We start from the raw sequence: 27,245 nt of genomic DNA, 5'->3' as shown, positions 1-27,245 counted from the left end.
CCCGCCTAGGGTGCACATAAGAGGAAGCCCTTGAGAGAACGGTGAGGAGCTGGCCTGGAGGTTACTTCATGCCAGTCCTCTCAGTGCTTGGGTTAAGGACTCCCTGCTTTTCCCTTTCTATTTAAGAGTCTTTTTACATACATTGGTGTACCCACCCCTTATCTAGATTAAGGGGCTTGCAAGTGTTAGTGAGGAGTTGCTGTTTTCATTTTCTATTGCCTCTTGAAGGGTCCTGAATCTCACTGGAGAAATTGCCATAGGTTGAGACCTGTGTGAGTGGGCGTGTTAGTCTTCCTTTTGTTTTGTTTCCTCAGCTGGGCGGACAAAATGGAAGCCTTGACCAGCAAATCAGCTGCTGACCCTGAAGGCTACTTGGCCCACCCTGTAAATGCCTATAAATTGGTGAAGCGGCTGAACACAGACTGGCCTGCGCTGGAGGACCTTGTCCTGCAGGACTCAGCCGCAGGTGAGGGACGGTGAACGTGTACTGGGTGGGCCATTGTGTCTGGGGAGTGTGTATCTGAGCCTGTCCTGGGTTTGAGGGTGTTGATGGGCATGTGCAGTATGTGAACATGTAGTCCTGTGTTCTCTGCTCGTCCACCTTCTGTGGTGCACAGAGCCCTCTGGCCTTCTCCCTTCTCTGTGCAGACCTATCAGTTGGCTGTCCTTGTTTTTAATATGTAATGTAATTAGGTCTTGCCTTTTCCTGCATTTTCATTTCCTTTTCGGGCGGTACTTTTTTAAATCATGCTTTACTAATATGTTTTCATAGAAAAATTAGAAAACATAAAATAATCATGTAAGAAAATTAGAATTCTTTTTTTTTTTTTTTTTAAATCTTTATTTATTTTTGAGAGAGAGAGAGAGAGAGACAGAGCATGAGCAGGGGAGGGGCAGCGAGAGAGGGAGATGGAGAATCCAAAGCAGGCTCCAGGCTCTAGGCTCTGAGCTGTCAGCACAGGGCCTGACGTGGGGCTTGAACCCACAGACAGTGAGATCATGACCTGAGCTGAAGTTGGATGCCTAACCGACTGAACCACCCAGATGCCCAAAGAAAATTAAAATTCTTAATCTAGCTGCTTGGTGATAAGCACTGTTAAAATTATAGTCTTCCAGGGTGCCTGAGTGGCTCGGTCATTTAAGTGTCCAACTTAGGCTCAGGTCATCATCTTGCAGTTTGTGAGTTCGAGCCCTGTGTCGGGCTGTGTGCTGACAGCTCAGAGCCTGGAGCCTGCTTCAGATTCTGTGTCTCCCTCTCTCTCCACCCCTTCCCCACTCACACTCTGTCTCTCTCTCTTTCAAAAATAAATAAACATTTAAAAAATTAAAAAAAATTTTTTTTCGGTCTTCCTACAGTTAGATTTACATAAAAAAAAAAATGGACCCATACATATATTCCAGGGGATGCAAACTTATTTGTTTTGAGGAACCAAATGAATTAACAAAAGTGAGTTAAGTGGACTGGGTAGTGGGGCCAGCATAAGCTAGGGGTCATGGGCCTCATCTAAATCCATTTCCATTCATATATTTTAGAAACAAATCATATCCAGGAGCACCTGGGTGGTTCATTCAGTTCAGTGTCTGACTCTTGGTTTTGGCTCAGGTCGTGATCTCATGACGGTTTCAGGAGTTCGAGCCCCACGTTAGATTCTACATTGGTAGCGCAGAGCATGCTTGGGATTCTCTCTCTCCCTCCCCCACCTTCACTGTCTCTGTCTCTCTCTCTCTCAAAATAAATAAACTTAAAAAAAAAGAAATAAAATGTATCTGTAGGCAGAGTTGTGCCGTAAGTGTATAGTGTTTTTCTGAATTTTCAGTTTCTCTCTATATACGTTAAATGTTATATGACATGGTTTTATGTATTTTTTATTTTTTTAAAAATGTTTATTGATTGGTTTTTTTTTTGAGAGAGAGATACAGAGCGTGAGTGGAGTTGGCTCAGATAGAGAAGGACACACAGAATCCAAACCAGGCTCCACGCTCTGAGCTGTCAGCACACAGCTCGACGCAGGGCTTGAACTCACGAACTGCAAGATCATGACCTGAGCTGAAGTCGGACGCTTAACCAACTGAGCCACTCATGTGCCCCAAATGTTATAAAACATGATTTTAATGTCTGAACAGTAATAAGTCAAACTGATCTAGTGTAAAACTGGTCAAGTCAGTGGAAGTGGGATTGTTTCCAAATTACCAGCAATCGTGCACATACATCTTTGTGCCTATCTCTGATTATTTTCTTAGGATAGATTCTTAGAAGTGGTTTTTGCAGGTCAGAGTATGAATTTTCTTAAAGCTGTAACTATGCTTGGTGCTTTTTACTATGCTGGTATTTTCTGTGCTCTAACATTTTCCTCTCAGCAGGAGATGGTGGGGCAGGCACGGATGTGGGCCCCCCTGACTCTAGCCCAGAGCTTATCCTGGACTCACTGCCTCTTCTCCCTGAGTTGGGAGTGCTGATTAACTTCAGACTGGTTGTCTCTGGCTGAGGGAGTTCAGCCCATGTGGCCAGACTGGGCTGGGCTTGGCTGGGGGCAGGGTGGCCTCTGGGGAGGGATTGGTGAGTTCAGCCAGGCTGGAGCTGTGCCCAGTGAGCTCACTGCCTCCAGAAGCCATGACTGCCTTTCCCAGCCCCCTGTCTTCCAGCCTGGGGCTGTAGCTAAGAACTGACTGTTCTGTCTGCACTGCCGTAGAATAAGAATAAGCTTGCCGGAGTGACCTTCTGCTCCCCAGTCTTGCTCTCTACACCCCAATCCCCACTGTCAGCCTCTGGTTCTTTTAGAAAACATTATAATTACCAGAAGGCACACAGGACAGGCCTAGAGAGCAATAGGTTGTTTTCACCTCTGACTTTGAGAATTCTTGCCTCTGAGATGAGGGGGACATGCTGATGGTGTGGCTTTTTCTAAGGGCATGTTTTCTTTTTCCTGAATTCCAGACTCTTAGAGTTCCTGACTGTGAAGCCACGAGGAAGACAGGATTACAGCTTCTTGGTCCTTGGGTCCAGGGATGGTTAGAAGTGGGTGTTTCAGCCTGAGGTTGTGAAAGTAGGTGGTCATGGGTACTGCTGTCCTGAGGAAGAGGCCAGGGAAGAAAGGGCCTTGGAGCTCCCCCTCCCACTTTTCAGCTCACAGGCAGAATTGAAACCCCTGAATCATCTTGGAAGGGCCTGGCCTCTACCTGGAGGCCTGAAATTGTAGTAGGTGTATATCTTGCTGAAGAGCTAGGGCTTGGAGCCCAAGAATAGCCTCCTTGGGTACTTCTGTGGTCAGGAGCTGTCCTGGCTCCAGCCTTGGGTCTTGAGTGCCACACTCTGGGAGCTCATGCTCTGAGCTTACTGTAGGTCTGAGTGGCATGAGTCCCCTAGAGAGAGAGCCATAGCCAGTGTGGTCCCTCAGGGTAACATGCTGGACTTGGACAGCCCCACCTCAGTGCTTGGCCTGGCCAGATGGTCCCCCAGTCCCTAATCTGGGGGGTGGAGACAGCACCAAATGCTTCCAAGACTGTCATCATCACCTTTCTGGATGATAAGGGCCAGTGATCAGTAATGAGTGGCCAGCTGGGTTCCCTGAGTTGACCACCTTTGTCCCTTGGGCTCCTTAACCTGGAACGGGGGCTAGAAATGTGTTTATCTGGCCAGCCCAAGGATCCTGAATCCATGTGATTAATTTTCCACTAAGTGGTCAGCAAGTCCTCCCTGAGTCGTCTTCTGTGCCCTTTTCAGTTGCTGTCTCTGTCTTCTGTCTCTTCTGTCTCTTCTGTCTCTACCGGGTCTGAGTGCTTTGGAGCCAAGACTCCCAGACTCTCACATGTAAACCAGTATGTGGGAACATTTTTGTTCATTCCAAATGAGCAGTCAAGGCAGACAGTACAGTGAGGAGTAAGAAAGGAGATGTCTTAGGGGTCCTGGGTGGGTCAGTTCGTTAAGCGGCTGACTCTTGATTTTGGCTCAGGTCATGATCTCCCGGTTCATGGGATCGAGCCTCGTATCGGGCTCTGTATTGGTGGCGTGGAGTCTGCTTGAAATTCTCTCTCTCTTTCTGTCCCTCCTCCATTTGTGTGTGCATGCTATCACTCAAAATAAATAAACTTAAAAAAAAGAGATCTCCATGGACTGGAGTTATCAGGGTGGGCTTCCTGGAAGAGGGGCAAGCAGCCTTTGAGGGAGGGGGCAGGGAGATTGCACTAGTTAGAAACCCTCCAGTGGGTACCTCTCTGATCCCAGGTGGAATTGTGCCCTTGGATCAAGGGTAACTTCTTGTTCTCACTCTCATTTGGAAGGTTTTATTGCCAACCTCTCTGTGCAGCGGCAGTTCTTCCCCACTGAAGAGGACGAAATGGGAGCTGCCAAGGCCCTCATGAGACTTCAGGACACATACAAGCTGGACCCAGACACCATTTCCAAAGGGCAACTTCCAGGTACCTTACCTCTCAAGGCTTTACCTGTCCAGTGTGTGTGTGTCTGTAATGGCATCTGAACAGGGCTGGAGCTACTGCCAGTTTGTGGTTGGTGGACTGTCAGGCATGCTGTCAGTGCTGGTGGTGATCTGTCTTGGGTTTCCCAAGGTGCCAGTTCCCTCACTCCCTGGCAGCCGCCTCCCGTCAGCCCCTCCCAACCTGCCTCCCACACCCTCTCCTCTCCTCTCTCAGAGAAAACTAAGGCTGCTGCTCAGGACCCCTCAGACTCTGCCCCCAGAGCACTGCTCAGATCTGCTTTCAGACCTGCTTCTGTCCCCACACCCTCTGATTTCTTTTTGCCAAAGGCTGATCTCTGGACTCACTGCCCTGCGTCCTGTGTGTCCTCAGTTATAGTCTCTGCCCTGTTCATTCTTGCCCCACCTCTCTTGGCTCTTATCTGTGAGCTCACATGCACTGTCTGTTCTTACTCATTTTACAAACCCCTCCCTCAGGATTCAAGGCCCTTTGAGTCTCTACTGCTGATGGATCTCTTTGCCCTCCTGGTTAGATTGCTGGATAGCCATCCACATGGTCTGCACTTCTTGGTTCCCATGTCCTCCTAAACATGCAAAGTCTGGCTCTTTGCCCCCCATCCGCCAGTCTTGCCCCTGCCAGGTCACCAGTGGCCACTCAGCTGCTAAAGCTAGTGGATGGGTTTCAGGCATAATGTTCTTTAACTTTTCAGCAGCAGTTGGCACACTGATTATCCCAGTGTTCCTGATACTCTGGCTCCTTTGAATTCTGGGGCACTGATCTCTCTTCTCTTTTCGGCCTTTGTGCTCTCTCTCACTTTTGCACACACACTCTCTCTCTCTCTCTCTCTCTCTCTTTTAAACAGGCCCCTTTCCCATGATTGCCTCAGTATGTTTACAACAAGACATATTGGGCTTAGGGGACTGTTAGAGACCAATAAGACCAGGGATTCACTTAGACCCTATTAGACCTTTGATGCCATTCACCTATGGGACCCTGGAGGAGGCATAAGCCCAGGGTATCACAGTGTGTGGGAGAAAGAGGCACTCTGTTGTTGGCTAGTCAAAGCTTAGAATTTTGGCCCTGAGGAGTCTGGTGAGTCAATGGGAAGCAGTGTAGACTTCTTATTCCTGCCTCAATCAGGTCTTGGATCAAGCCAGGCCATGAGGCTAGAGAGAGAAGGCCCCTCAGGGCACCTGCAAGATCTGTTCACCCTATAGCTGTGAGAATGTTTGGTAGGAGGAGAGAACCACACTCAAGCATTGACTTTGTACATGTAGTTAACAGACCCATGCATGTCCTGGAGGGAGAGTGAGGGGTGGAAGGGAGTTCTTCCCCAGGATTCTTTTACCTTGTGTTTTTCCCTAAGCACCTTCTCCAGGTGAGCCCAGCCATTGCCATCATTTGAGGCATCACCTTTACCTGGATGATATCCAGATTTGTGTTTCCTATCAAGGCTTGTCTCCTGAGCTTCCAACCAGTATAGGCAAATGCCTGTGGGGCATCTCTACTTGGGTGTTTTGTGGGCACCTCCAAAGTCACATGTTCCAAACTGAAATCCTCATCTGCTTTTGAAATGCCTCTCCTCCTCCCTCACTCCTTACCTGAGCAAAAAGCACCTCCATCCACTGGCTGCCCAAGTCAGAATACCAAGGTCTGTGGATTCTACCTCTCTTATCATGTCTTCTTTACTTGGAGGCCCTGACTCCAGCCTCATGGAGCCTTATTTCTCAACTGTAGTGTTGAAATATGTGATTTTGACCTGTCACGTCACTCCTTAAAAGCACTCTCCATGCAGTTGCAAGCACATATCTGTTTATATCAGTTCCTGATCACAAAGCTTAACTTTAACTGCTAAACCCAAATTCCACCTATGTGTGATCTTTGAGTCTTGCATGGAGCCCTCTCCCTCTCTTCCTTGTCCATACTGCGTATTAAATTTGTACTAAGCTACCCACCCCTCAGCTCCTTTGCCCATCCCACACCCTCTGCAGAAGTACCTTTACCCACATCTGCTGGGTCTCATGTCTGATTGCCCTTCAGCACTCAGGTCAGCCGGTACTCTCCAGGGAGCACTCTCCAGCGGGTAGACTTTTGATTGGCTTCTGGGGAGGATGCTGAGTATCTGGGAGCTATTGTTGACATTCTTGGCGTTTGTGAGACATGCTGATAGTTGCTACTGATTATTAGCATCCTGGGGATCATAGAAGACATCTTTGTGCATTATCTCGTTGAATTCTTGTTCAAGTCCTCTAAAATTGATGATGTTTACTTTAGATGTAAGGGGACTGAGAGTCAGAGAGGCTAAGTAACTTACTCATAGTCACACAGCTGGTGGTTGCCATAGTGAGGCCCACATAGACCCAGCTTTGTCCATCTAGCTCAGCTGCTGTGTTATACTGACTCCATCGCTGTTAGTTCCTGGGCCTACAGAGCCAAAGATCTGTGCAGGCCCAAGGATGATGGCCAGGGGCTCAAGGAACCCCTTCATCTCTGGCCTGTCTACTAACTCCACCTACCCTCCTCACCTTCCTATCCCACGTTGTCTGTTGCTGAGCCATCAGGGCAAACAGACCCCAGTCTCTGAAGTACCCGACCCATTGCAACAGGGGTTTTATTGTGGACAGAGCCCCATCTTGGACATCAGGCAGAAAGAACTCCCTCTGAGGCAGCTCTTCCATGTCACCCTTGCCTAAGTTGTTAAGAGAGTTAACGGAGATTCCCTCACTTTCCAGGGAGGGTCACAGCTCTTCTTTCCTCTTCGTGAGACCTGCTTTCTCATCGTTCCCTGAGGAATTCACTCATCGTCCCTCCCACTTTGCCCCCACCCTAAATCCTACATGTTTCTGTAGCTGGCATACCATATATTGTCCTTGACTTGAAACTACCTTCATTGTCACTGTACAGTGCTGAGCCCAGGCAGGACCTGTAGAATAGATGCTCACCAAGGTCCCCGCCATCTAATGGTCAAAGCTGACACTGCAGGCTTGGCTCTTGACTTCCCTTGGCATCTGCCCCACAGCACTCCTGGCATTGTTTGTGCTACTACCTCTTAGGTCCTTCTCAGTGTTACTCTTTGTCCTTTCTCTGCAGGTGATCTGTGGGGTTCTGACCTTAGCCACCTTCCCTACTCTTGCCTTGTACTCTTGCTGGAAGTGATTATCCTCATCTGTGGCTTTAGCTGCCACATAAGTTCTTTGTTTTATATTCACCTAATTTTTCTCCCTCCCAGTCTGTCTGATATGGCCAGCTGCCCAACAGACATCTCCTCTGTGGCTCACAGGACCTTCATACTCTTCCGAATACTACTTTCTGGGCTTCCTGGGTTTCTCCACAACAAAGGCCCCTTCCCACATGGGAGAAGGGGAGTCTGCAGCTGGGAGGTTGGCTGTGAACTCTAGTCTGAGGCAGGACCAGCCTCTCTGTGCTCACTTTGAAGTGCATGGTCTGAAGCCATGGTGGAACTCAGCTGGGATGATACCCTCCCACCCCCCACCTTCCACTCGTCCAGGCTTCCTCAATGTGATTATCTTTCTGCCAGCGCAGAGGCTCTTTGGAGACTGACCATTGGCCTCTCCTGCTGCAGGAACCAAGTACCAGGCAGTGCTGAGTGTGGATGACTGCTTTGGGATGGGCCGCTCAGCCTACAATGAAGGCGACTATTACCATACGGTCCTGTGGATGGAGCAGGTGCTAAAGCAACTCGATGCTGGGGAGGAGGGCACCACAACCAAGGCCCAGGTGCTGGACTACCTGAGCTATGCTGTTTTCCAGTTGGGTGACCTACACCGTGCCCTGGAGCTCACCCGCCGCCTGCTTTCTCTTGGTAAGTATGTTCTAGGGGAAGGTCAGAGCTGATGGGAAGCTGGCAGGAGAACTGGTCACTCTGCTGGCCACTGTCCTGGGACTGAGCCAGTCTCACATGTCACCTGGCCAGTGACTAATGCCTTAACTGCTTTCAGGCCTATTCCATCTGCCACCTAGTTCTTTACTCACCTTATTTCTGGCCTGAGCCCTTGCCCAGTTGCTGATGGATACCCTCAGACCTGTCGTCCTATACACTCCCTTTTTAAATAGGAATCCAGTGCTGCAGTGCCTCTGCTGCTCTGCGGGATAGAGAGCCTTCACAGTGTCAGGAACAGCTCAAGAGGCACTTGAGGGTTTGTGCAGTGACAGAGGCCTGCCCCATTAGTTAGAGGTCTGAGGTCTTACTGGTGGGATTTGGTATGGCATTGGTGTTTAGAATGTCTTGTGGTGTTGGATTGAAGGAGATCAGAAGCACTGTGTCTTTTTCTTTTTAAATTTGGATTTTTAAAAATGTTTATTCATTTTGAGAGAGACACAGAGAGAGAGAGAGAGAGAGTGCATGCGCAAGTGGGGGAGGGGCAGAGAGAGGGGGAGACACAGAATCTGAAGCAGGCTCTAGGCTCTGAGCTGACAGCACAGAGCCTGACGTGGGGCTTGAACCCACAAACCATGAGATCATGACCTGAGCCGAAGTCGGATGCTCAACTGACTGAGCCACCCATATGCCCCAGCAGTGTGTCTTTAAAATCTATCTGTTCCACCTCTTACTAACATATGGAATTATCACAGTCGAGAATTTCATAGACCAGCTGCTGTTTTTCATGAGCCTTGAGTCTGATGCCCCCTAGCCTATGATTGTCCTGTAAGACTGATGTGGGCAGAGAGCTTTATAGATCCTTTCATGTTAGTAAGAGCCTTGGACCGGGAGTCAGGATGCCTGGATTCCTTTTCTGCATAACCTTAACCTAAATCTTTTAATATCTTTGGACCTCAGTTTCCTCAGCTATGGAGTGGCACAGTAATCCTGTCAAGTGTATTCCTTTGTGTTATTGAGGCACACAAAATGAAGCTGTGGCATTGTCGTGGCTGTTCTTTTTGCCAGTATTTCAGCCTGCCTTCTTGTTGTGATCAGCATGTGATGCGGTCACTAGTAATGGGTGTACTCTAGGGCATGGGTGTAAATGACTCAGCCAAGTGGGGAGGAGGCAGCAAGAGTCTGTACTCCTTCTCTAGACCTGTGCCCATGGGCCCTTCAGGGAGGCCTGAGAGGAGACCCCTTGTGTGGCCGGCTAAGTGTCCCCCAGTCTATTGTTCCTTTCGCATCTCTGATGGAGCAGGGAGAGCCTGTGTCAGTTTTCCCCGCTTTGACCGATGAGCCTCGTTAGGTGCTGTGGAAAAGCAGAATGCTGCGTGCAAAGTGAGCTGCCGGGAGAGAAAACCACTTACAGGATAATTTCTCTGAGCGATCTAACAGATGTTTGTGGTTTCCTTTTCCTTCTTGTTCTTTGCTCTTTCTAGACCCGAGCCATGAACGAGCTGGAGGGAATCTGCGGTACTTTGAACAGTTGTTGGAGGAAGAAAGAGAAAAAGTGTTGTCAAATCAGACAGAAGCTGGGCTAGCAACACAGGAAAGCATCTATGAGAGGCCTGTGGACTACCTGCCTGAGAGGGATATCTATGAGAGTCTCTGTCGTGGGGAGGGTGTCAAACTGGTGAGAAAACATGGCTGGGTCCTACATGTGGACCTAGATTTCAGCTCTGGACGAGCACATTTGGGGAGGGTGTTCCTCTGTGTGTAGGCCGTTTCCTCAACTTCTTCCCCAGTTCTTTGTAGCCTCTGCTGTGGCTGACCTATGGGTGTTCTCTGAGGTGTAGGATTGTGAGACTGTCTCCCCTGATGATCCAGGCAGAGTTTCTTTCTTTCTTTTTTTGAACTTTATTTATGTATTTTGAGAGAGAGAGAGAGAGAGAGAGACAGTGTGAGGGAGGGCAGAGAGAATCCCAAGCAGGCTCCACACTGTTAGTCCAGAGCCTGATGTGGGGCTTGAACTCACAAACTCTGAGATCATGACCTGAGCCGAAATCAAGAGTTGGACACTTAACCAGTTGAGCCACCCAGGCACCCCACAGGCATAATTTCAATTCTCTAAGTTATTACCAAGCTCCCCTTCCCATCCCAGCATGCCCAGCTTCTGCTTGACCCATGCTCTGAGGAAAACCATGAGTGTGGATGTGGCCCAAAGGGAAGTTGTGGTCTGTGTAGTAAAGATACAATAGTAGCTACAGCTTAGTCTCAGGTGTCACTGGCTTTTGAGAGCCTTGGGATTCCATTGCTTCCTCCAGGAGGCTCAGGTGTGAGGCGGTCTCTGGGCCTTTTCCATGCCCATGTCTGCTTACCTCCCACTGGCTCCTCCACCTGGAATGGGTTCTCCCCAGCGTCAGCCCTTCTGACCTTCTAATATCTCTGTGAGAGGGGTCAGGGATCACCCTGTGCCACAGCACTTGTGGACGTGAGGAATTCTTGGAAGAGGAGAAACATTACATGATTTGTGGGGTATCATTTCTCTCAGTCAAGCTGAGGGGCTCTTGTTTCTTCTCTGGTGGGGCAGAAGGGAGCAGCTGCTGGACACGACATGTGAGACCAGCCTCTGCACCAAGCCAGCCTGGGTCCAAGGTTTAAGACGCACTTTGCTCAGGACCTCTCGCTCTGTGTGCTCTCCAGACTCCCCGGAGGCAGAAGAGGCTTTTCTGTAGGTATCACCATGGCAACAGAACACCACAGCTTCTCATCGCCCCCTTCAAAGAAGAGGATGAGTGGGACAGTCCGCACATCGTCAGGTACTATGATGTCATGTCTGATGAGGAAATCGAGAGGATCAAGGAGATCGCGAAACCCAAAGTAGGTATCTCTGCACTTCCTTCCTGGCCACCTCATCCCTGGTACCATGGAGTGATTTCTTTGTTTATTCAGCTGGCCTTTTCTGATACTAGCATGAGTCTGCTGTCTGGGTGCTGAGATACTGCACAATTTGACCTTATGGGTTCCTGGTCCAATGGTGAGGAAAACTGAAGGAACCAATGTGAACAGCCAAGTGCTAGGACAGAAGGCCTCACTGGTTTTTACTAGTTATGTTGTTCAATTAGGTCTCTAGTGTTAGTTTATTATATGCTGAAGTATTAATCATAAAAATATATTTTTTAGTAATAGCTAATGTTTACTGAGTTCTTAAGTATGGCAGGCCCTGTTCTGAGTGCTTAACATATATTAACTATCACGTGTCTTAAACATATTATGTCATTGTTTTCATTTTACCCACGAGGAAACAGGTGTAGTTTGCACCTGGTTGCTCAACTGTCTCATTCTTCTTTGGGTTTTTAGCTGATTCTCTTACGTAGCCCAGACACTGTTATCAACTGCAAATAGGGAAAATTTTGTTTTCTCCTTCCCAGTAATTACAGTTCCTCTGAACTGCTCAGAACTCCATGAGCATTGTTAACAGTATACATCCTGGTCTTGTTCCTGAATTTCCTGGGGATTCCTATGGTATTTCACTACTAAGTATACAGTTGGCTGTTGGTTTTTGTACATTTGTCATCAGGCTATAAAATTATTCTTATATTTCTAGTTCATAGAAGACTTGTTTCTATTTGACGTCTTTCAAAGAGAACCATTTGGTGTTATGTTCCCACCCTTCTCTTATCATTGGTGATTACAAGGAGGGATTTAGTTAGATCCTGTATTGCTGTGCTCCTAATAGACTGGTAGTGGCCAGGAGGCCCAACACTTGTGGAGAAACAGAAAACAGGTTCCTATCTTGGCCCCTGCACCTCAATTTGAAGCGACCTTGGCTTGAGGTACTAGGACATCGAGCACTCAGAATCAGCCGTTGATGTTGCTAAGGGATGGTGTAGCCAGTGCGTGTGGAGAACAGGGTCCAGGACCTCCCTTTCCACTCCCTGGGACATCTGCAGAGTCAGCCAAGGAAGAAAACTGTTTTCCTGGTTGCCGGGCAAGAGAGGGTTTGTTATGCCATGACCTCCTGAGACATTCCTCACTTGTCTTTCAGACCAAGGCACTGCAGCATTTCTGTGTGTGTATTCACGATGGGTGTGTGTGTATACATGTGTGTGGCAGGGGCAGTGTAGTGGGGAGAAAACTTGTCTTTGAATAGAAGCCATGACATGTTGGCCATTAAAAGCTGACCTCTCCTTTCCGGAGCCTGTGAGGGACAGATGCTATTCTGGCTTTGAAGTAGGAACCATGAACTTAACTTGGTCTGCAGGGAATGCCTGGCAGCTGCTTTTTTGGGTCCCTGGCTTGCTTTGAAAATAGCCCTGTCTGTCTCTTGTAGCAGAACACAGCTGCCCACAGCCTCATTGTGGATGTCCAGCGAGCACCGAGGCTCAGATGTTTGGGTGGGGTCTGGCTGCAGCCGCACTTGTTATCAGGAGGAATCGTAGTTGGGAGCTTAGGGAAGCCCTCTGTCCTGGGTGCGCTGCCGTGTTGCCAGAACTTGCTGCAGCAGCAGTGTCCCTGTTCAGTGATCTCCTGGCCAATCTTCTGGTCCAGTCACACTTCTCCATCCCTTCTGCCATCAGCTCTTGGCCTGACCTCTGCCTTGACCTCCTCAGTGGCCTCCTTGTTACCACTCTGGCCCTTCCCTAGTTTTCCATGAGGTGTCCACATTCAGATTGTGAGTGTCCCTCACCTGCCTTTCCTGTTTCTGATTGGCCACAAGCTTGCTTCCAGGCCCAGTCCTCACTTGCCTCTTTGGCCTACTCTCATCTCTTACATCTAACTTCTAATCTACAGTCATGGTGCCACACCCATATTCATCTCTGGGCCTCTGCATTGCTGTTCCTTCCCTGTTACTGTAACATTCCCCTACTTGGCTAACTCCTGCTTACCCTTCAAGTCTCAGCTAGGTGGTCTTCCCCTGACCATTCCTGACTGTATAGACTAAGCTCCCACAGACTGTAAGCTTACCCCACTCTCAGCTCTTACCATGTTGTGCTGCAATTAGGCAGCTAGTCTTTTGCCTTCTTTACTTGATTGAGGTGTGTGAGGGCAGGGGCGATGTCTTGGTCACCAGTGTAGTGCCAGGCACATAGTAGGTACTCATTAAGTATTAATTAAGTATTAATTGAAATTAAGGGGAAGTGTTGGGGTGGGGGTATCTGGGTCTGTGGTCCTACCCATGTGAGGTCATTAGGACGGCCCACAGTTGAAGCATGGTGGGGCTGACTTTGGGCAGCCAGGTGATTCTTGGGAGCATCATTGCACCTGTCTGTGGAGACTGAGGGGGAGATGAGGTAGGTTAGGGGTATTTGTGTATGTGTGTGTATGAGTGTGTATGTGGAGGTAGGTGGCTTCCAAGCATTAGTTCACATATTTCAACTCGTAGAGTCCTTTCTGGATTCTGTCATCTGACCTTGTGAGGCCCCTAAGTGAGTAGAAACCGTGCTTCCTATCTTTCCTCTTCACAGCAGTGGGAGTCCGGTGTGAGCTGGTGCAGCGGGAGGGTGTTTGCGTAGGTTTCTTGGCACAGGAGGCTGCTGTGGTTCAGAAGGCCTCAGGCTCTGGGATGGTAACACTGTCTGAATACAGTGGGAGCAGCCAAGCACAGGTGGTGTTCAGTCAGGGGCAGTTTGTGGGCCTGGTGAGAAAGCAGTCTGTCCAGGAAGATGAGGCAATGGATAAAGAAGACTCCACAGGTGTAATTCTGCATACAGCACAGACCTGGGCAGCACCCAGGGCTAGGCAAAGACCGAGTGGGGCAGCAGCAGAGTAGGAATGTCGAGGCCTCAGACTACCACCTTGCCTGGCTTGCAGGATCACGTTGCCTTGGCCAGGGCCACTGCCTGAAAGTCTTCCTCCCTCACTGGTCTGACTGGTGGGTCTGGCCCCAGTCTCTCTGGGAAAACACTCAAGACAAAGAAGGATAAGTGTGCCTCTCTTCCTGTCTTCCAGCTTGCACGAGCCACTGTTCGTGACCCCAAGACAGGCGTCCTCACTGTGGCCAGCTACAGGGTTTCCAAAAGGTTAGCAGAGGTGATGGCGGTAGTGGTGGTGGGAGGGGGGTGGCTGCTCAAGCCCTCTTTCCAGGGCTTCCTAGTCTGTACTCAAGGGAGCTTGGCTTGGCTTGTCCTACTTGCTGGCACCATCCCTACTTACAATACTCACCCTGTGCTGGCCCTGATTCTGGGGGGAGAGTGAAGGATCTCACCTAAGCTGCCTTCCCAACCTTCCTGTTTCTCCCTCTTTTGACTTAGCTCATGGCTGGAGGAGGATGATGACCCTGTTGTGGCTCGAGTGAATCGTCGGATGCAGCACATCACAGGGCTAACAGTAAAGACTGCAGAATTGCTTCAGGTATGGCTGGTCCTTGTGACCCTGTGGTTGGGAAGTGTGTATTTCTGGCTACATGGTCTCCCAGGGTGCCCATGGCCAGACTTAGGGAGGCTTGCCCAATGAACTGTATGACTGCACAACGATATGAATATGAAATGACCTCACACAGGGAAGCCAGAATTAAGCATGCCTACTGTCATTCCAACAGTTAGCATTCAACAAATGTTGATTATCTTCTCTGTATCCAAGTATCATAGTAGGAGCTAGGGATCAGTGGTGGGCATGGCAGGCCTGTTGTGTCTTCTTGACTTTGGAAGCTGAAATCCTGAGTTGTTTTAAGGACACTTCTAAGAGAGCTGTAAATACCTTCAAAGGTCTTGGTTCTGATGCACATCATTCACATGCACTTGGAGGTGATGTGTCCTGAGATACATTGGTAGGAAAAGTGAGAGGCCTGGAGAGGCTGGTGAGAGTGGAGTGCTTTTTTCAAAGTACCCCCTGTGGAACCCTGGCTTCCTGCCTTTATTTCCAAGGTGATTGTAAAGACACATGAAAGCTGAGTAAAGCTCCTAATTAATGTATTCTCTGTAGTATATTGAATTCAAATCAGTTCTGGCCATCCTCCCTTCTGAACATTGGAACTTCTGGGTACTATTGTAAAGTGATGACCTGTTGGCATTTTTTAAGAGTCCCCTGGGTCTGTCTTTCTGGCTAGAGTTTCTCTGTATTTCAGGATTGCTCCTTTCATCTTGATGCTTGGCATTTGGATCTGATCAACGATAGATTTCATTAGAATATTGAAGATCATTTGGAAAAGGTTCTCAGAACTTTTGCAGGATACACTCAAGCAAATCACTGATTTTTTTTTTTCCTATAGCTGTGACACCAATCAGAAAAGTCTTCTTTTGGATTTTGAAAGTCTTCTTTATGGATTTGTTTGAAATCCACTAATTTTGTTTTACTTTATTTTATTTTATTTTAGTCTATTCTAGTCTATTTTATTTTTTATTTTTATTTATTTTTGAGAAAGAGAGAGCACACACACAGACAGGAGAAGGGCAGAGAGAGGGAGACACAGAATCTGAAGCAGACTCCAGGCTGTGAGCTGTCAGCACAGAGCACAACGTGGGTCTCAAACCCATGATCTGTGAGATTATGATCAGTTGGATGCTTAACCAGCTGAGCCACCCAGGCACTACCCCCCCCCCCCCCCAACCCCACCCCACCACCAGTTTTTGAAAACTTGCTGATTACCTTTCATTCTTGTGAAAGTTTTATATAATCTTTAGTTCAGCCCAAGCTAGTGTTGAGTTTGTAAGCTTAATTTAATTTTAATGTAGTTCTGTAAACAAGCCCATCGGTGGAGGATTTTGATCACTTCTCCTACTTCCACCTTTTTAAGAGTGGTAGGGACTTTCAGTGCACTTGGTGCATCCCTGTTGGCTTTGTTGTGATCCATATCTTCGTGGAGCAGATTTGTTGTTGTTAAGACATCTGCCACTGTTGGAGCCAGTGTTAGGACTCTCACTGCCCCCATCGAGGATGACATTCTGCTTGATTGGCTGATTGCATGCTTTAAACCAATGGGCTGAGAAGAGTGGGTGGGACTCTGCTCATGGTGCCCTCCTGGCTGGCTTCCCTGCTATACCCTCTCTACCTTATCTCACATGAAATCTAAAAGGCAGAAGCTTCGTACTTGGACTAGCTTATCTGCCACAACCCTGGCTCCATCTTGTCAGGCCTGTCATCATGTTGTAGCTGAATTGATGACTGGGATCTGAATGCCAGGACTCCCTATGGAGGGACTCTTGATGTTGGGGCTCTTCTGGAAGACCCAGACCACAGCTGCCCGGGGGCTAAGGCCCCGTTTTTGTTTGCCTTCTTCTAGGAGCTGTCTTGGCATTTCCTTTGCCAGCCAGCAGTGTTGAAAGCTTTGACCCTACATGGTCTGGGGGACAACAACCTGGGTTTCAGCACTTGCTTCTAAGTGCTCATTCCACATGGACCGTTTAAAGTGTCATTAGAGCCTCGGCACCAGCAAAAGTCTCTAGTCCCTGGTCCTTCAGAATATTACAGGCTTCTGGAAAGGAGCTGATGCTTATGCTCCCTATTGATACTCTGTCACTTGTAGTCGATGTTTGCTGTAGATCTTTTGGAGGAGAAAGGGCAATTGAGGCTTTCTTATGAATTAGACAAAGGCTTGTCTGATAGTGGAAGAGATGCTACACTGGGAGGATTGAAGACACTTATGACTTGATGTCTCAGCCTTACTAGAAAAGTAATTTCTGACCATTTTTGTGTGTGTCTTCACTCTGACCTAAATATCATAAATACCCATGTCTTTCAAATGACTGACTCTTAATACTTTTGTAACAACACATCTAAAGATTAAAATGAATACCTCCTCACAGGAATCAGTTTTTGTTTGTTTGTTTTATAGAGATAGCGCACGCACGAGCAGAGGAGGGGCAGAGGGAGAGCGAGAGAGAGAGAATTTCAACCAGCCTCCACACCCAGCACAGAGCCCAATGTGGAGTTCAGTCTCAAGACAGTGAGATCATGACCTGACCTGAAATCAAGAGTCAGATGCTCAATTGACTGAGCCACCTAGACACCCCAAGAATCAGTTTTGATGTACGGTTGCTAGTTATTAAAGTTGTGAGTCTGGGCCTGGAGTTTGCCCAGATGGTGAATTTGATTGCAAATCCAGAAGCTCCCATGACACTTGCTCTTTGGGGACAGTATTAAGTTGTGTAGACACAATAGCATCAGCACCATGATTGAACTGTAAAAAGATGAGTCCGTTAAAATAATGCAGCTTCTTTCACTCCATCCTATCCAGCTGCAAGCTTAAGCCATCCTATCCAGCAAGGGGGAGTATTGGAAAATGCAGTCATACACTGCAGTTCCAACAGCAAGCAGTGATCAAATTTTGCAGAGTGCATAGCTACAGTAATCACAGTCATATTTAAAATTTTCTTTCAAGTTCCCAGCTAAACTGGACCCAAAGAAAGTGTTTGTAATATTTTATCAACAACTGTAGCACTTCCCTCCTTACATGCACCTTCAGCCTTTGGGCCACTGGCTGAACCAGGCCTCCTTGCACTGTTGACAGGATTTCCCGGTATTTCTGGTACAGGAATCTTGCAGGCCGAGGCAGCGTATGACAGCATATTTTCATCCCCTGATTGTTTATCAAATTTTATTTCTTTGGACACTGAAAATCATGCTGTCCAAATTCTGCCCTTCCTCACATTTGATATATATTTTCTTTTCCAGTAGGAAGATTTCCTCTCTTGAAAAGTACCTCCTTCTCTCTCCCGCATGTCTGTAGGTCTCTATTATTGACAATCTTGGAGTATCTCACATCTGACTCTTGGAATCACCAAAAAGGATATGCAGAAAATGCCAACTTCCTAAAGACTAATAGCTGTGCCCTAGAGGTTTTTAGGGTTTCAGTAAGAGACAGTAGCCAAATGCTCCCAGATGGACATTGGTGGTACCACTTGATCTGTCAGCTTCCATGACAAATTATATGCTTCTTCTTGAACTTTGTCTATCAATCTGGCTACTGTGGCTAAAATAAACGTTTGTGACTTAGGACTTACATTGTGGTGATAAACTGTTCAGTCAGGTATTTACAGTTCATAATCTAATTACAGTAAAACCTTGGTTCGTGAGCATAATTCATCCCGGAAACATGCTTATAATCCAGAGCGTTTGTATATCAAGGCGAATTTCAAGAACCATTGGCTCACTTGTGATTATGTATTATTGGGTGTCACGTACTGCTCATATCGCAAGACATCACTTGTTATCAAGTTGAAATTTATTAGAAACGTTTGCTCGTCTTGTGGAACACTTGCAGAAGTTATTTGCATTCCAAGGTTTTGCTCTAATGACATCTGGTAGTTGCTGAAGCTAAGATGGCTCAGGTCCTAGTCCAGGTCCAGACTCCCACAGGGGTCACCATGGTAGAGCAGCAGTCATTGGCCACACTGCAGCTGGCTGCCCATGTCCTGCTGTTTCACTTGGATACAGAGCTACTCTGTACAGGGAACTGCTGAGAGAGGGGAGTCAGGTACGTTTGCCCTGCTCACTTTGACTAGGAACAGCAACTGGTACACAGTGACACAGTGGGGGCAGGAGCAGTGTCAGGCACCGAGTCACTCCCAAACTAGCGTAAAAAGAAATTCCCTGTCTTGAGTTTCTTGTTGGCTTTCCTCTGGATTACCTTCTTCTTATCTCGCAATCATGTAGGGCCCAGGCCAGAGCCTACCTCAAGGAAATCTCTGTCTGCTGACATCTGAGTGTCCCCGAAGCCCATAGCTTCTTCCCAGTGGCCTATCCTGTTGTGTTGGGAAAGCACATTTGTGCTGCAGCCTGACGATTGGACACAGCTGTGGACACATTTAGTTTTTTTTCTGCCAGTGCTGGCAGGGTATAGTTAGAGAGGCTGCACTTGGAGGTTCAGGTTGTTTTAGCTGTTAGGGGGAGATAGTATCCCTGGGGAGAGGGCCTGCTCCAGGACCGTTCATGCTGCTGACAAGGTCCAACGCTGTTCTTTCCCACCAGGTTGCTAATTATGGAATGGGAGGACAATACGAGCCACACTTTGACTTCTCTAGGGTAAGGCCCAGACCACAGGTGCTTTCAGAGGCCCTGCTCCAGTTGGTGAGAGAAAGCTGGAGCTTCTAGGAGCACTTCAACCTCTACATCAGGCCCCCCTGCCTTACCAGGACCACCTGTTTGTTACTGGAGAAGTCCAAATCTGGAAGCATGGGACCTGTGGAGCCCAGTGCAGCCTGGCTGTTTCCCTGTGATGTGGGGAGTATTCCCCCGCCCCAACTGCCACTTTACCATGATTGTAAAGCATAGAACCTCACTAGGTCTTAGTGAAAGCTGTTCCTGCCCCCCTTCCCCTGTGCCCCAGTCAGGGTTTCCTTTGCAGTGATGGTCCATGGTCCAGGCTGATATATGGAATACATGCTGAGTGCCCTTCCTTGATCCTTTTGGCCCCGGTCCTGTGAGTGGGGGGTGGAATCATCTGCAAACGTGTGTGAAAGTTGTTGTTTGTTGCAGCGACCTTTTGACAGCGGCCTCAAAACGGAGGGGAATAGGTTAGCGACGTTTCTTAACTATGTAAGTATTCGGGCCAGGTCCACCTGTTCATTCTCACTTAATTTTATAGAAAAATGAGCAAGATGCTTTCAAGCGTTTAGGGACGGGAAACCGTGTGGCCACGTTCTTAAACTACGTGAGTATGATGCATGCAGCTTATGGGTCTTCAGGGGAAACTGGGTCCAGAGTGCTATCTTACATTCATTTCTGTGAGGCCTGATATCACCAGCTGTTGCTTAATGACTGAGCCTTCTGGCCCTCAGCTCTCTTCTTGGCTGGAGTAGAGAGTTTACCTTTGTTCCCATCTGTGTGCTTAGCCACACCCATGACTTTCACGTCCTTGACCCTTTTTAATGGGCCCACTGCTAGTCAGAACTTTTGAGGTGAGTGCCCTGGAGTGTTCTTTCCTTGGTGGCAGAGTGGGGAGCCTGCCATGAGGCGCTTTTAAATGAAAGCTGCCTTTGTTTACCCAGAACTCAGTGGCCTGCCTCCCACCTGCTGCCTGTGCTCCAGCCACATGCCATTGGGTTTACCTGTCACGTGAGGAACAGTTTGCTTTCCCCTATGCTTGCAACCACTTTAAAGAGGCATACAGACTGTCAAGTAACTTAGACACAGAAACCGAGGTCCATCTTTTCCTTTGGTATCTCATTTAAGTGTTTGTGTATGTTTATTATGTCCCGGGGATGGCCATGAACATGCTGGTGAGCAGGACACGTGTGGCCTCTGGTGGGGCTTATGGTCTAATATGAGAGACTTGCTTTAAACATAGAAGTAATTATTTAGTTACCATGGTGATAAGTGCCTTAAAAAAGCTGAGGTTCAGAGACAGCCTCACTGGGGAGTAATGTGTCTGTGGAGACTTGAAGGTTGAGTGGAAATTAGTTGGTGGAACATGCTTCCTGGCAGAGGAGTGAATGTGTGGAGACCTGGAAGAGGAAAGGAGCTGGGGATGTTGGAAAGTGGAAGAAGGCTATTGTGACTCAGAGGCAGTGCATGAGGTGAGAGTTGCTAGTGAGAGAGAATGGCTTCTGAGACTGACAGGGCCTTTGGGTTCTAGAAAAGAGCCTGGATTTGATCCCCAGCACTATGGGAAGCCATCAAAGGTTTTCATCTTATTCGTTTACCATATGTCTGTTGAGTGCTCTTTAGTCTGTCTGGCATGCATCCTGTGGAAATATTTTTTTTACTCCACCTGTTAATACATTATAGACAAAAAAACTTGAAGGAAGCCAGCCAGATGAAAGAGAGGTGGTGCCTTTGCATGGGCATGGGTTGAGGCATGCTTTGCGGGCCCAAGTGTAGTCTCCCCACCGTGGAGCCTGTGGTCCATTTAGTTTGAGGTGTCACTGGGAGAAAGCAGGGCCCGCAGAGCTTCACTCTGCCTGCTCACCTAGCTGGCCCTTAGGGCTGCCATTCTGATGGCAGGTGCTATTCTGATTAGGGTGTTGCTAGAACCAGAGAAACAGAGCCCACAGTGGGGGCCACCAATGGTATTGGAAGCAGCAAGGAGCTCTGGGTCAGGGCAGATCACTGGGCACAAGTGCCTTAGGAATGGCCCGGGCTGGAAGGGGATACAAGGGTGGGATGTGGGGGAGGTCAGTCAGGCATTTTCCGTGTGCAGACTGGGATTGTTCCTATCTGAGGATGGCCAGGATGTGGGTCTCCTGCAGGGCTACAGCTCTCAAGAGCCCTTGGCATGGAGCTGTCCTGATGAACCACACAGGTTAAAGCAGGGTTTAGGGAGGGGTAGTGCATGGGGAGAGCCTTTCTTGGGTGGCTGACTGGCTGTAGAGCAGAGCCTTCAAGCAGTGCCACTCCTGCTCAGAGAAGGGTAATCTGCACTCTTGTGTCCTTTGTGACTCAGTTGCTCTGAGAGCTTTGGGTATAAAGGCCAAGCTATATGCCTTCTGTTCTCAGATGAGTGATGTGGAAGCTGGCGGTGCCACTGTTTTTCCTGATCTGGGGGCTGCCATTTGGCCTAAGAAGGTGAGTTCTAGCCCTTGTGGGTCACAGGTTGAAGCACGGCTCAGACCTTATTCCTTTCTCCTCTGAGTTCCATTCCCTGGCCTGCTTGACTCTTACTCTGAGGGTTCTTAGCCCCTTCCTGCCTGAACTCTGACCTTGGGGCTCCAGCTTCCATCTGGGGATATGGATAGGGAGGGAAGTCCCTTTGGCGGAAGGTGGGTTATCAAGCATCCACCCCCTCGTGAAGGGTGGATGCTTTCTGGGGTGCTTGTCTGTTGCTGGAATCTCAGAGCCCTGTCCCTTTGTATGCAGGAAAGTGAGGGTGTTTTTGCTCAGAGAGGGTCTATGGTATTTGGGGTCAAGTCACTGAGCCCAGTATCTGTGGGTATTGTGTGACAGGCTGTCTCCTTTTCCTAGGGCACAGCTGTATTCTGGTACAACCTCCTGCGGAGTGGGGAAGGTGACTATCGTACGAGACATGCTGCCTGTCCCGTGCTTGTGGGCTGCAAGTGGGGTGAGTGGCTTGGTGGCCTCAGCCTGGGCTCTTATGGTCAGCCTTAGACTCTGAGTTGGGAGATACCTGCTGCCATATTTTTACAACGCCAAGGCTATCTTCCTTTTTGATTTTTTTTTTTCCCCCTGCTAAGTGGTTGTCTCATCCAGCCATGTAACTAACCACAATGCTGGTTATGTGTCAGGACAGGTGGTTGGGAATACTCTCAGAGATGCCCAGAGAACTGAAGAAGCCACAAGGAAGAATAGCTGCACAAGCATAGTAGGTCCAGGATGGCTCCCCAGAGGAATGGACTCTGGCAAGGGGTGAGGGAGCAGTGGGGGAGAACTGGAATCACAGAGGGGAAGGAGTGTCCTAAGCAAGCAAGGCTAAAACCACCATCATAGGTGTGGGGACCAGCCACCTTTGTCATTTGCATAAGAGGAGGCCTGTGGCACAGGGGCCAGGAGATGAGGCTCAAGGCTGGGACCACAGGCTAAAGCTTGAGCTTTGAGCTTTGTTCTGGAAATAGTTGTGGTGAGCCAGGGAGAGGCTTGAGTGAGGATGACAGGAAGTGATTGCAAAGACGTGAGTTTATATTGTCCTGGAGAAGTTGGGGATATTAGTGGTAGGTTCGCAGAAAATTAAGCAATTAGAAAATAAATGGGGCAATTGCTGACTAAAAGGGCAAAGAAAATGTGCAACAAATGTCAGCATATACTGCTAGGTGGCTCAGGTGTAAGTGACACTTATATGACATAATGTAGGCACTGAATATTAATTTAATTAAAATTTGTGCCTTTATTGGGAAGATAAAAGACACTAAATATATGTGTTTTAGGGATAGAATGAAAGAATTCCAAAATTGAAAGACAAGAGATAGCACTATAAGCATGCTACTTAGAAATAAGTGGCAGAATATCAGAAGAAACAACTAAAGGAATTGAATGTCCTCTAGAAGTGGAGTTTGGCAGAGAGGGGGTGGGTAGGATATTGCTGTTTATCACTCTAAGCTTTATAGGCAATTTGCTTTTTTTCAACTAAGTATATCTTGTACTTTAATTCAAAAGCTCTCTGACTTCAGTAGTATGTGTTAAGGACACAGCTTTAGGTGCATTTGGGACACAGCTCTAGGTGACAGGCAGTGTTAGCACCAGCTCTGCTACTCTGCTACCCACAGCACACAGATTGGATCTGCTGGCCCCCAGGTCCTGAGGTTGATGTCCAGGCACCCATAGTCCTGATGGTCTTCCTCATCCTTAGCTTCTGTATCTCAGTTCCATCCCAGTAATACCAAGCTGCTTGAGGTCCTTGACACCAAGGTGGTTCATGCCTTGATATTTTTCTTGTCCTGTTCCCCCTTCTTGGACCCTTTGATATAGGAGTCATCTGCTATGTCCATCATCTGCCCTGGATAACTCCTGTTCAGCTTCATGTCCCAGCCCTGGGTCTCCTCTTCCCTCACATGGTTAGATGGATAGCCTTTGGCTCAGTTTCCATGGCAGCGTACACATACCCATCTTTTATCACTGGCAGACATTTGTACGATTAATCTTTTCATATAGGTCTTCCTTACCAGCTCATGAGCAACTCGAGTATGACAGCATGTCTTACTCATGTTTGATTATCAGGCCCCAATCCTGGAGTCATCATGAAGAAGTCATTAATTTTGGATGCTAAACTAATCAACAGGATTGTTAACATAACTTTATTTCTGTTCACAGTCTCCAATAAGTGGTTCCATGAACGAGGACAGGAATTCTTGAGGCCGTGTGGATCAACAGAAGTTGACTGACTTTGTTTTCTGCCCTTCTCCTTCCTGGCCCCACAGCCTATGTCATCCTCAAGTTCAACATGACAGACACCTTTGTATGTTCCAGGCCTTGTCACTTGGATCTTAGTTGGAGTGAATGTTTGTCTGGACCAAAGGGAGAGCCGACTGAGGAGGGTTCTCGGTGACCTGGGTCCCAACCTTTCTGGTTGGCCTGTGCCACCTCTGGCCACAGAGTTTGAGTCAGAGTGGCTACAGCAGAGTCAGGCTGTCTAGCACCTAGCAAGGTGCCTTTGTACCTCAGATGTTTTAGGTGTGAGGTGTTTTAGTGAACCAAAGTTTTGATACCTTGTTTACATATTTGTTTTTATGGCATTTCTATCAATGTGGCTTTAACCAAAAAATAAAATGTCCCTGCCAGAAGCCTTAAAGAGCCTTATTCTGAGTATTTTTTAAGGTGGGTGAGCTTATACCAAGTTCACTATTTCCTGTGCATCTCCTCTGTGTAGGTGGAATCTGGGTAAGTGTATACTTGAATGGCAAAACCTTGACCACGGGTTCTAGATATGGTTTCAACACTTACATTTCCAAGCTTCAGTATCCTTTTTGGAAAGTGAGGGAACATAGTCTCTCCTTGACTCCCAGAGAACATAGAAATCATGTGTGTTCATGACTGGCTGTTATAAATTGAAATTTCTTATTTAAAAATTTTGAGATACATACACAGAATTGTTCACAAAACACAGATGTACAGTTTAAAAAATATGAAGGTGAGTGTGAGCACCCAGCTGACCACCACCTGGGTTAGAGAAGAGATCATTTTCAAATCTGCACCTCAGGAGCCCCTTTTGAGCCTGTTCTGGATCAAATCTCCTGTCCTGCTTTCAGTACCTTTGTGGTAACCATTGTCTCGTGGTTTATGGTACTTATTCCTTTGCTTGTCTTTGTAATTTTACTACCTATGTCTACATCCCTAAATAGGTAGTTATTTTTTTCCCCTGATTTTGTACTTTTTGTAAATGGAATCCATGTATTTTTGGGGCTTTTGCCTTCTTTTGTTTGACAGTTGTTTTTAGTATTCATGCTGTTGTGTAGCTGTAGTTTGTTTTAATATGTAGAGTTGACTCAGTTTTTTAATGTATATTGTAGGACAGACAGTACATAATATAGCCAATATACTGTTGATAGATATTTGAGAAGGTTTCACTTTGTATACTATGAATAATACTGCCATTTGCATATTTATACATGATTCCTGGTACACATAAACACATTTGTGCATGCAGAATATGTATCTAGCAGTTGAAGTATGGAATCTTACTAGTTAGTCTTCAACTTTACCATATAATGTATTCCAGAGTGATTATGCACATTCTCATTAGGAGTGAATGAGAGTTCTTGTTATCCCAGCCTTCTCCGATACCTGGTAATGTCCTACTTGTGCATTTTAGGTAACTTGTTACATGCATAGTATTGTCTATTTTAGCATCATTAATGATATTGAACACTTTCTTGTTAGTCCTCATGTTTATGTTTTTCAAGTCTTTTTCTTACTGATTCACTGGAATTTTTAGTATATTATAGACATAAGTTCTTTGATGCTTATACATTTTGCAAAATATCTTCCTTTTTCTAGTTTGTCGTATCACTCTTAGTTTTGTCTTCTGATGAAGAGAAGTTCTCAATTTTTACACCACATTTATCAAGCTTTTACTTTTTTTTTTTTAATTTTTTTTTTAACGTTTATTTATTTTTGAGACAGAGAGAGAGCATGAACGGGGGAGGGGCAGAGAGAGAGGGAGACACAGAATCTGAAACAGGCTCCAGGCTCTGAGCTGTCAGCACAGAGCCCGACGCGGGGCTTGAACTCACGGACCGTGAGATCATGACCTGAGCCAAAGTCAGACGCTTAACCGACCAAGCCACCCAGGCGCCCCAAGCTTTTACTTTTTGATTTATGCTTTTTATATCTTGTTTGAGAAATTCTTTTGTTCCCCAAAATGATGAAGGTATTTCCTGTATTCTTTTCCAAAATCTTTTATAGCCTTGTCTTTTACATTTATGCCTCTCACATACTTACATTTTATTTTTGTTGGTGCAAGGGTCTTCTTAAAAAGATTCTTTTTTATATTTTGTTAGGATAGAATAGGCTTATGCTACCTACAGTAATAATATAACCTCTCAGTCTCAGTGGCTTAATATATAAAACTGTCTCTCATGCAAAAAAAAATTGCTGGGTTTGGGCAGTTGCTACTTATCTAGTGCCATTTAATCTTCTAGTGCCTTCCATTGGCAGATCCTAACAGGATGCCAGCTGGTAAGGGAATATGGGAAATGGAATTTACGGAGTTGCAACTCCAATATAACAGTAGAGTATAGAAAGATTCACTTAGAGGGGCACCTGGGTGGCTCATTTGGTTGAACGTCTAGCTCTTGATCTCAGCTCAGGTCTTGATCTGTCGTCAGGTCATGAGTTCAAGCTTCACGTTGGGCTCCATGCTGGGCATGGAGCCTACTTAAAAAAAAAAAAAAAGATTCCCTCAGTGCTGAGAACAGAAAAATTATTGTCATGCTAGGTGTGTTTTTTCCACTGTTTGACATTCTTTGGGCTTCTTGAATGCTTGAATGTGTACAATATTATCTTCAATCAGTTTTAGAAAGTTATTAAACCATTTTCTCTTTCAATATTTTCTACGTTCCTTTCTGGAACTTGGATTAAAAGTAAATTATACCATACTTTTTTTTAGTTCTTAAACTGCTTTCATATATTTTTAAAACTATGCTGTATTTGGGGGTAAATTTTACAACTGTTTTCCAGTTTATTCTGTTTTCTATTAAATTCATTTACATGTTTTTCTTTAAACAGCTTAAAGATGTGATTCCATTATAGGCATGCCTACACCATTTCTGTTGAAAATTCAGCTGTCTTGTCCTTTTGATGCTCCTTTGAAGGTAATTTCTTCCTCATCCCCTCCCACCTGCTTTTAAAGAGTTTTCTTTGTTATGGTTTTCAGTAGTTTTACTATGACTTGCCTAGTGTGATTTCATTTTGTTATTTTCTGGCTTAGAGTTTACAGAGTTTCTTGAATTTGTGGGTCATCTTTAGTTTTGGAAATTTCTCAGTTATTATTCAAGAATTATTTCTGTCTCATTTGTGTGTGTGTGTGTGTGTGTGTGTGTGTGTGTGTGTGTGTGTGTGTGTTTCCTCTGGGATTCCAATAATCTGAATGATAGAACTTTTCAGTTTAAGCTTTCATACCTCCCATCCTTTTCCCACTTGTGTTTCAGAGTAAATATTTTCTGTT

At 46.8% G+C, this 27,245-nt stretch overlaps 1 protein-coding gene across 7 annotated transcripts in view; it reads left to right on the top strand.

Annotated features, from left to right (window-relative positions):
• P4HA2 (prolyl 4-hydroxylase subunit alpha 2) overlaps window positions 1–24,352 on the top strand; it is a 37,852-nt gene extending 13,500 nt beyond the window's left edge. For 4 of the 7 annotated variants that reach the window (XM_042934614.1, XM_042934623.1, XM_042934594.1 and 1 more), the window contains exons 5-16: window positions 315–466; window positions 4,279–4,416; window positions 8,015–8,254; window positions 9,754–9,947; window positions 10,958–11,134; window positions 14,207–14,277; window positions 14,509–14,608; window positions 19,163–19,216; window positions 19,779–19,844; window positions 21,629–21,697; window positions 22,094–22,190; window positions 23,894–24,352. In XM_042934614.1, the coding sequence (XP_042790548.1) occupies window positions 315–466; window positions 4,279–4,416; window positions 8,015–8,254; window positions 9,754–9,947; window positions 10,958–11,134; window positions 14,207–14,277; window positions 14,509–14,608; window positions 19,163–19,216; window positions 19,779–19,844; window positions 21,629–21,697; window positions 22,094–22,190; window positions 23,894–23,964 (1,429 nt within the window). In that variant the 3' untranslated portion in view covers window positions 23,965–24,352. Of the gene's footprint in view, window positions 1–314; window positions 467–4,278; window positions 4,417–8,014; window positions 8,255–9,753; window positions 9,948–10,957; window positions 11,135–14,206; window positions 14,278–14,508; window positions 14,609–19,162; window positions 19,217–19,326; window positions 19,730–19,778; window positions 19,845–21,628; window positions 21,698–22,093; window positions 22,191–23,893 lie in introns of those variants that run through there. The other 3 variants (XM_042934641.1, XM_042934627.1, XR_006201571.1) reach the window with 3 other exon arrangements.
• Window positions 24,353–27,245: the final 2,893 nt, after the last annotated feature.

This window comes from Panthera leo, chromosome A1 (assembly GCF_018350215.1).
Source record: "Panthera leo isolate Ple1 chromosome A1, P.leo_Ple1_pat1.1, whole genome shotgun sequence".
Lineage (NCBI taxonomy): Eukaryota > Metazoa > Chordata > Mammalia > Carnivora > Felidae > Panthera > Panthera leo.
Note: the sequence above shows the minus strand (reverse complement) of the source record. Positions and strands in the feature narration are given on the sequence as shown.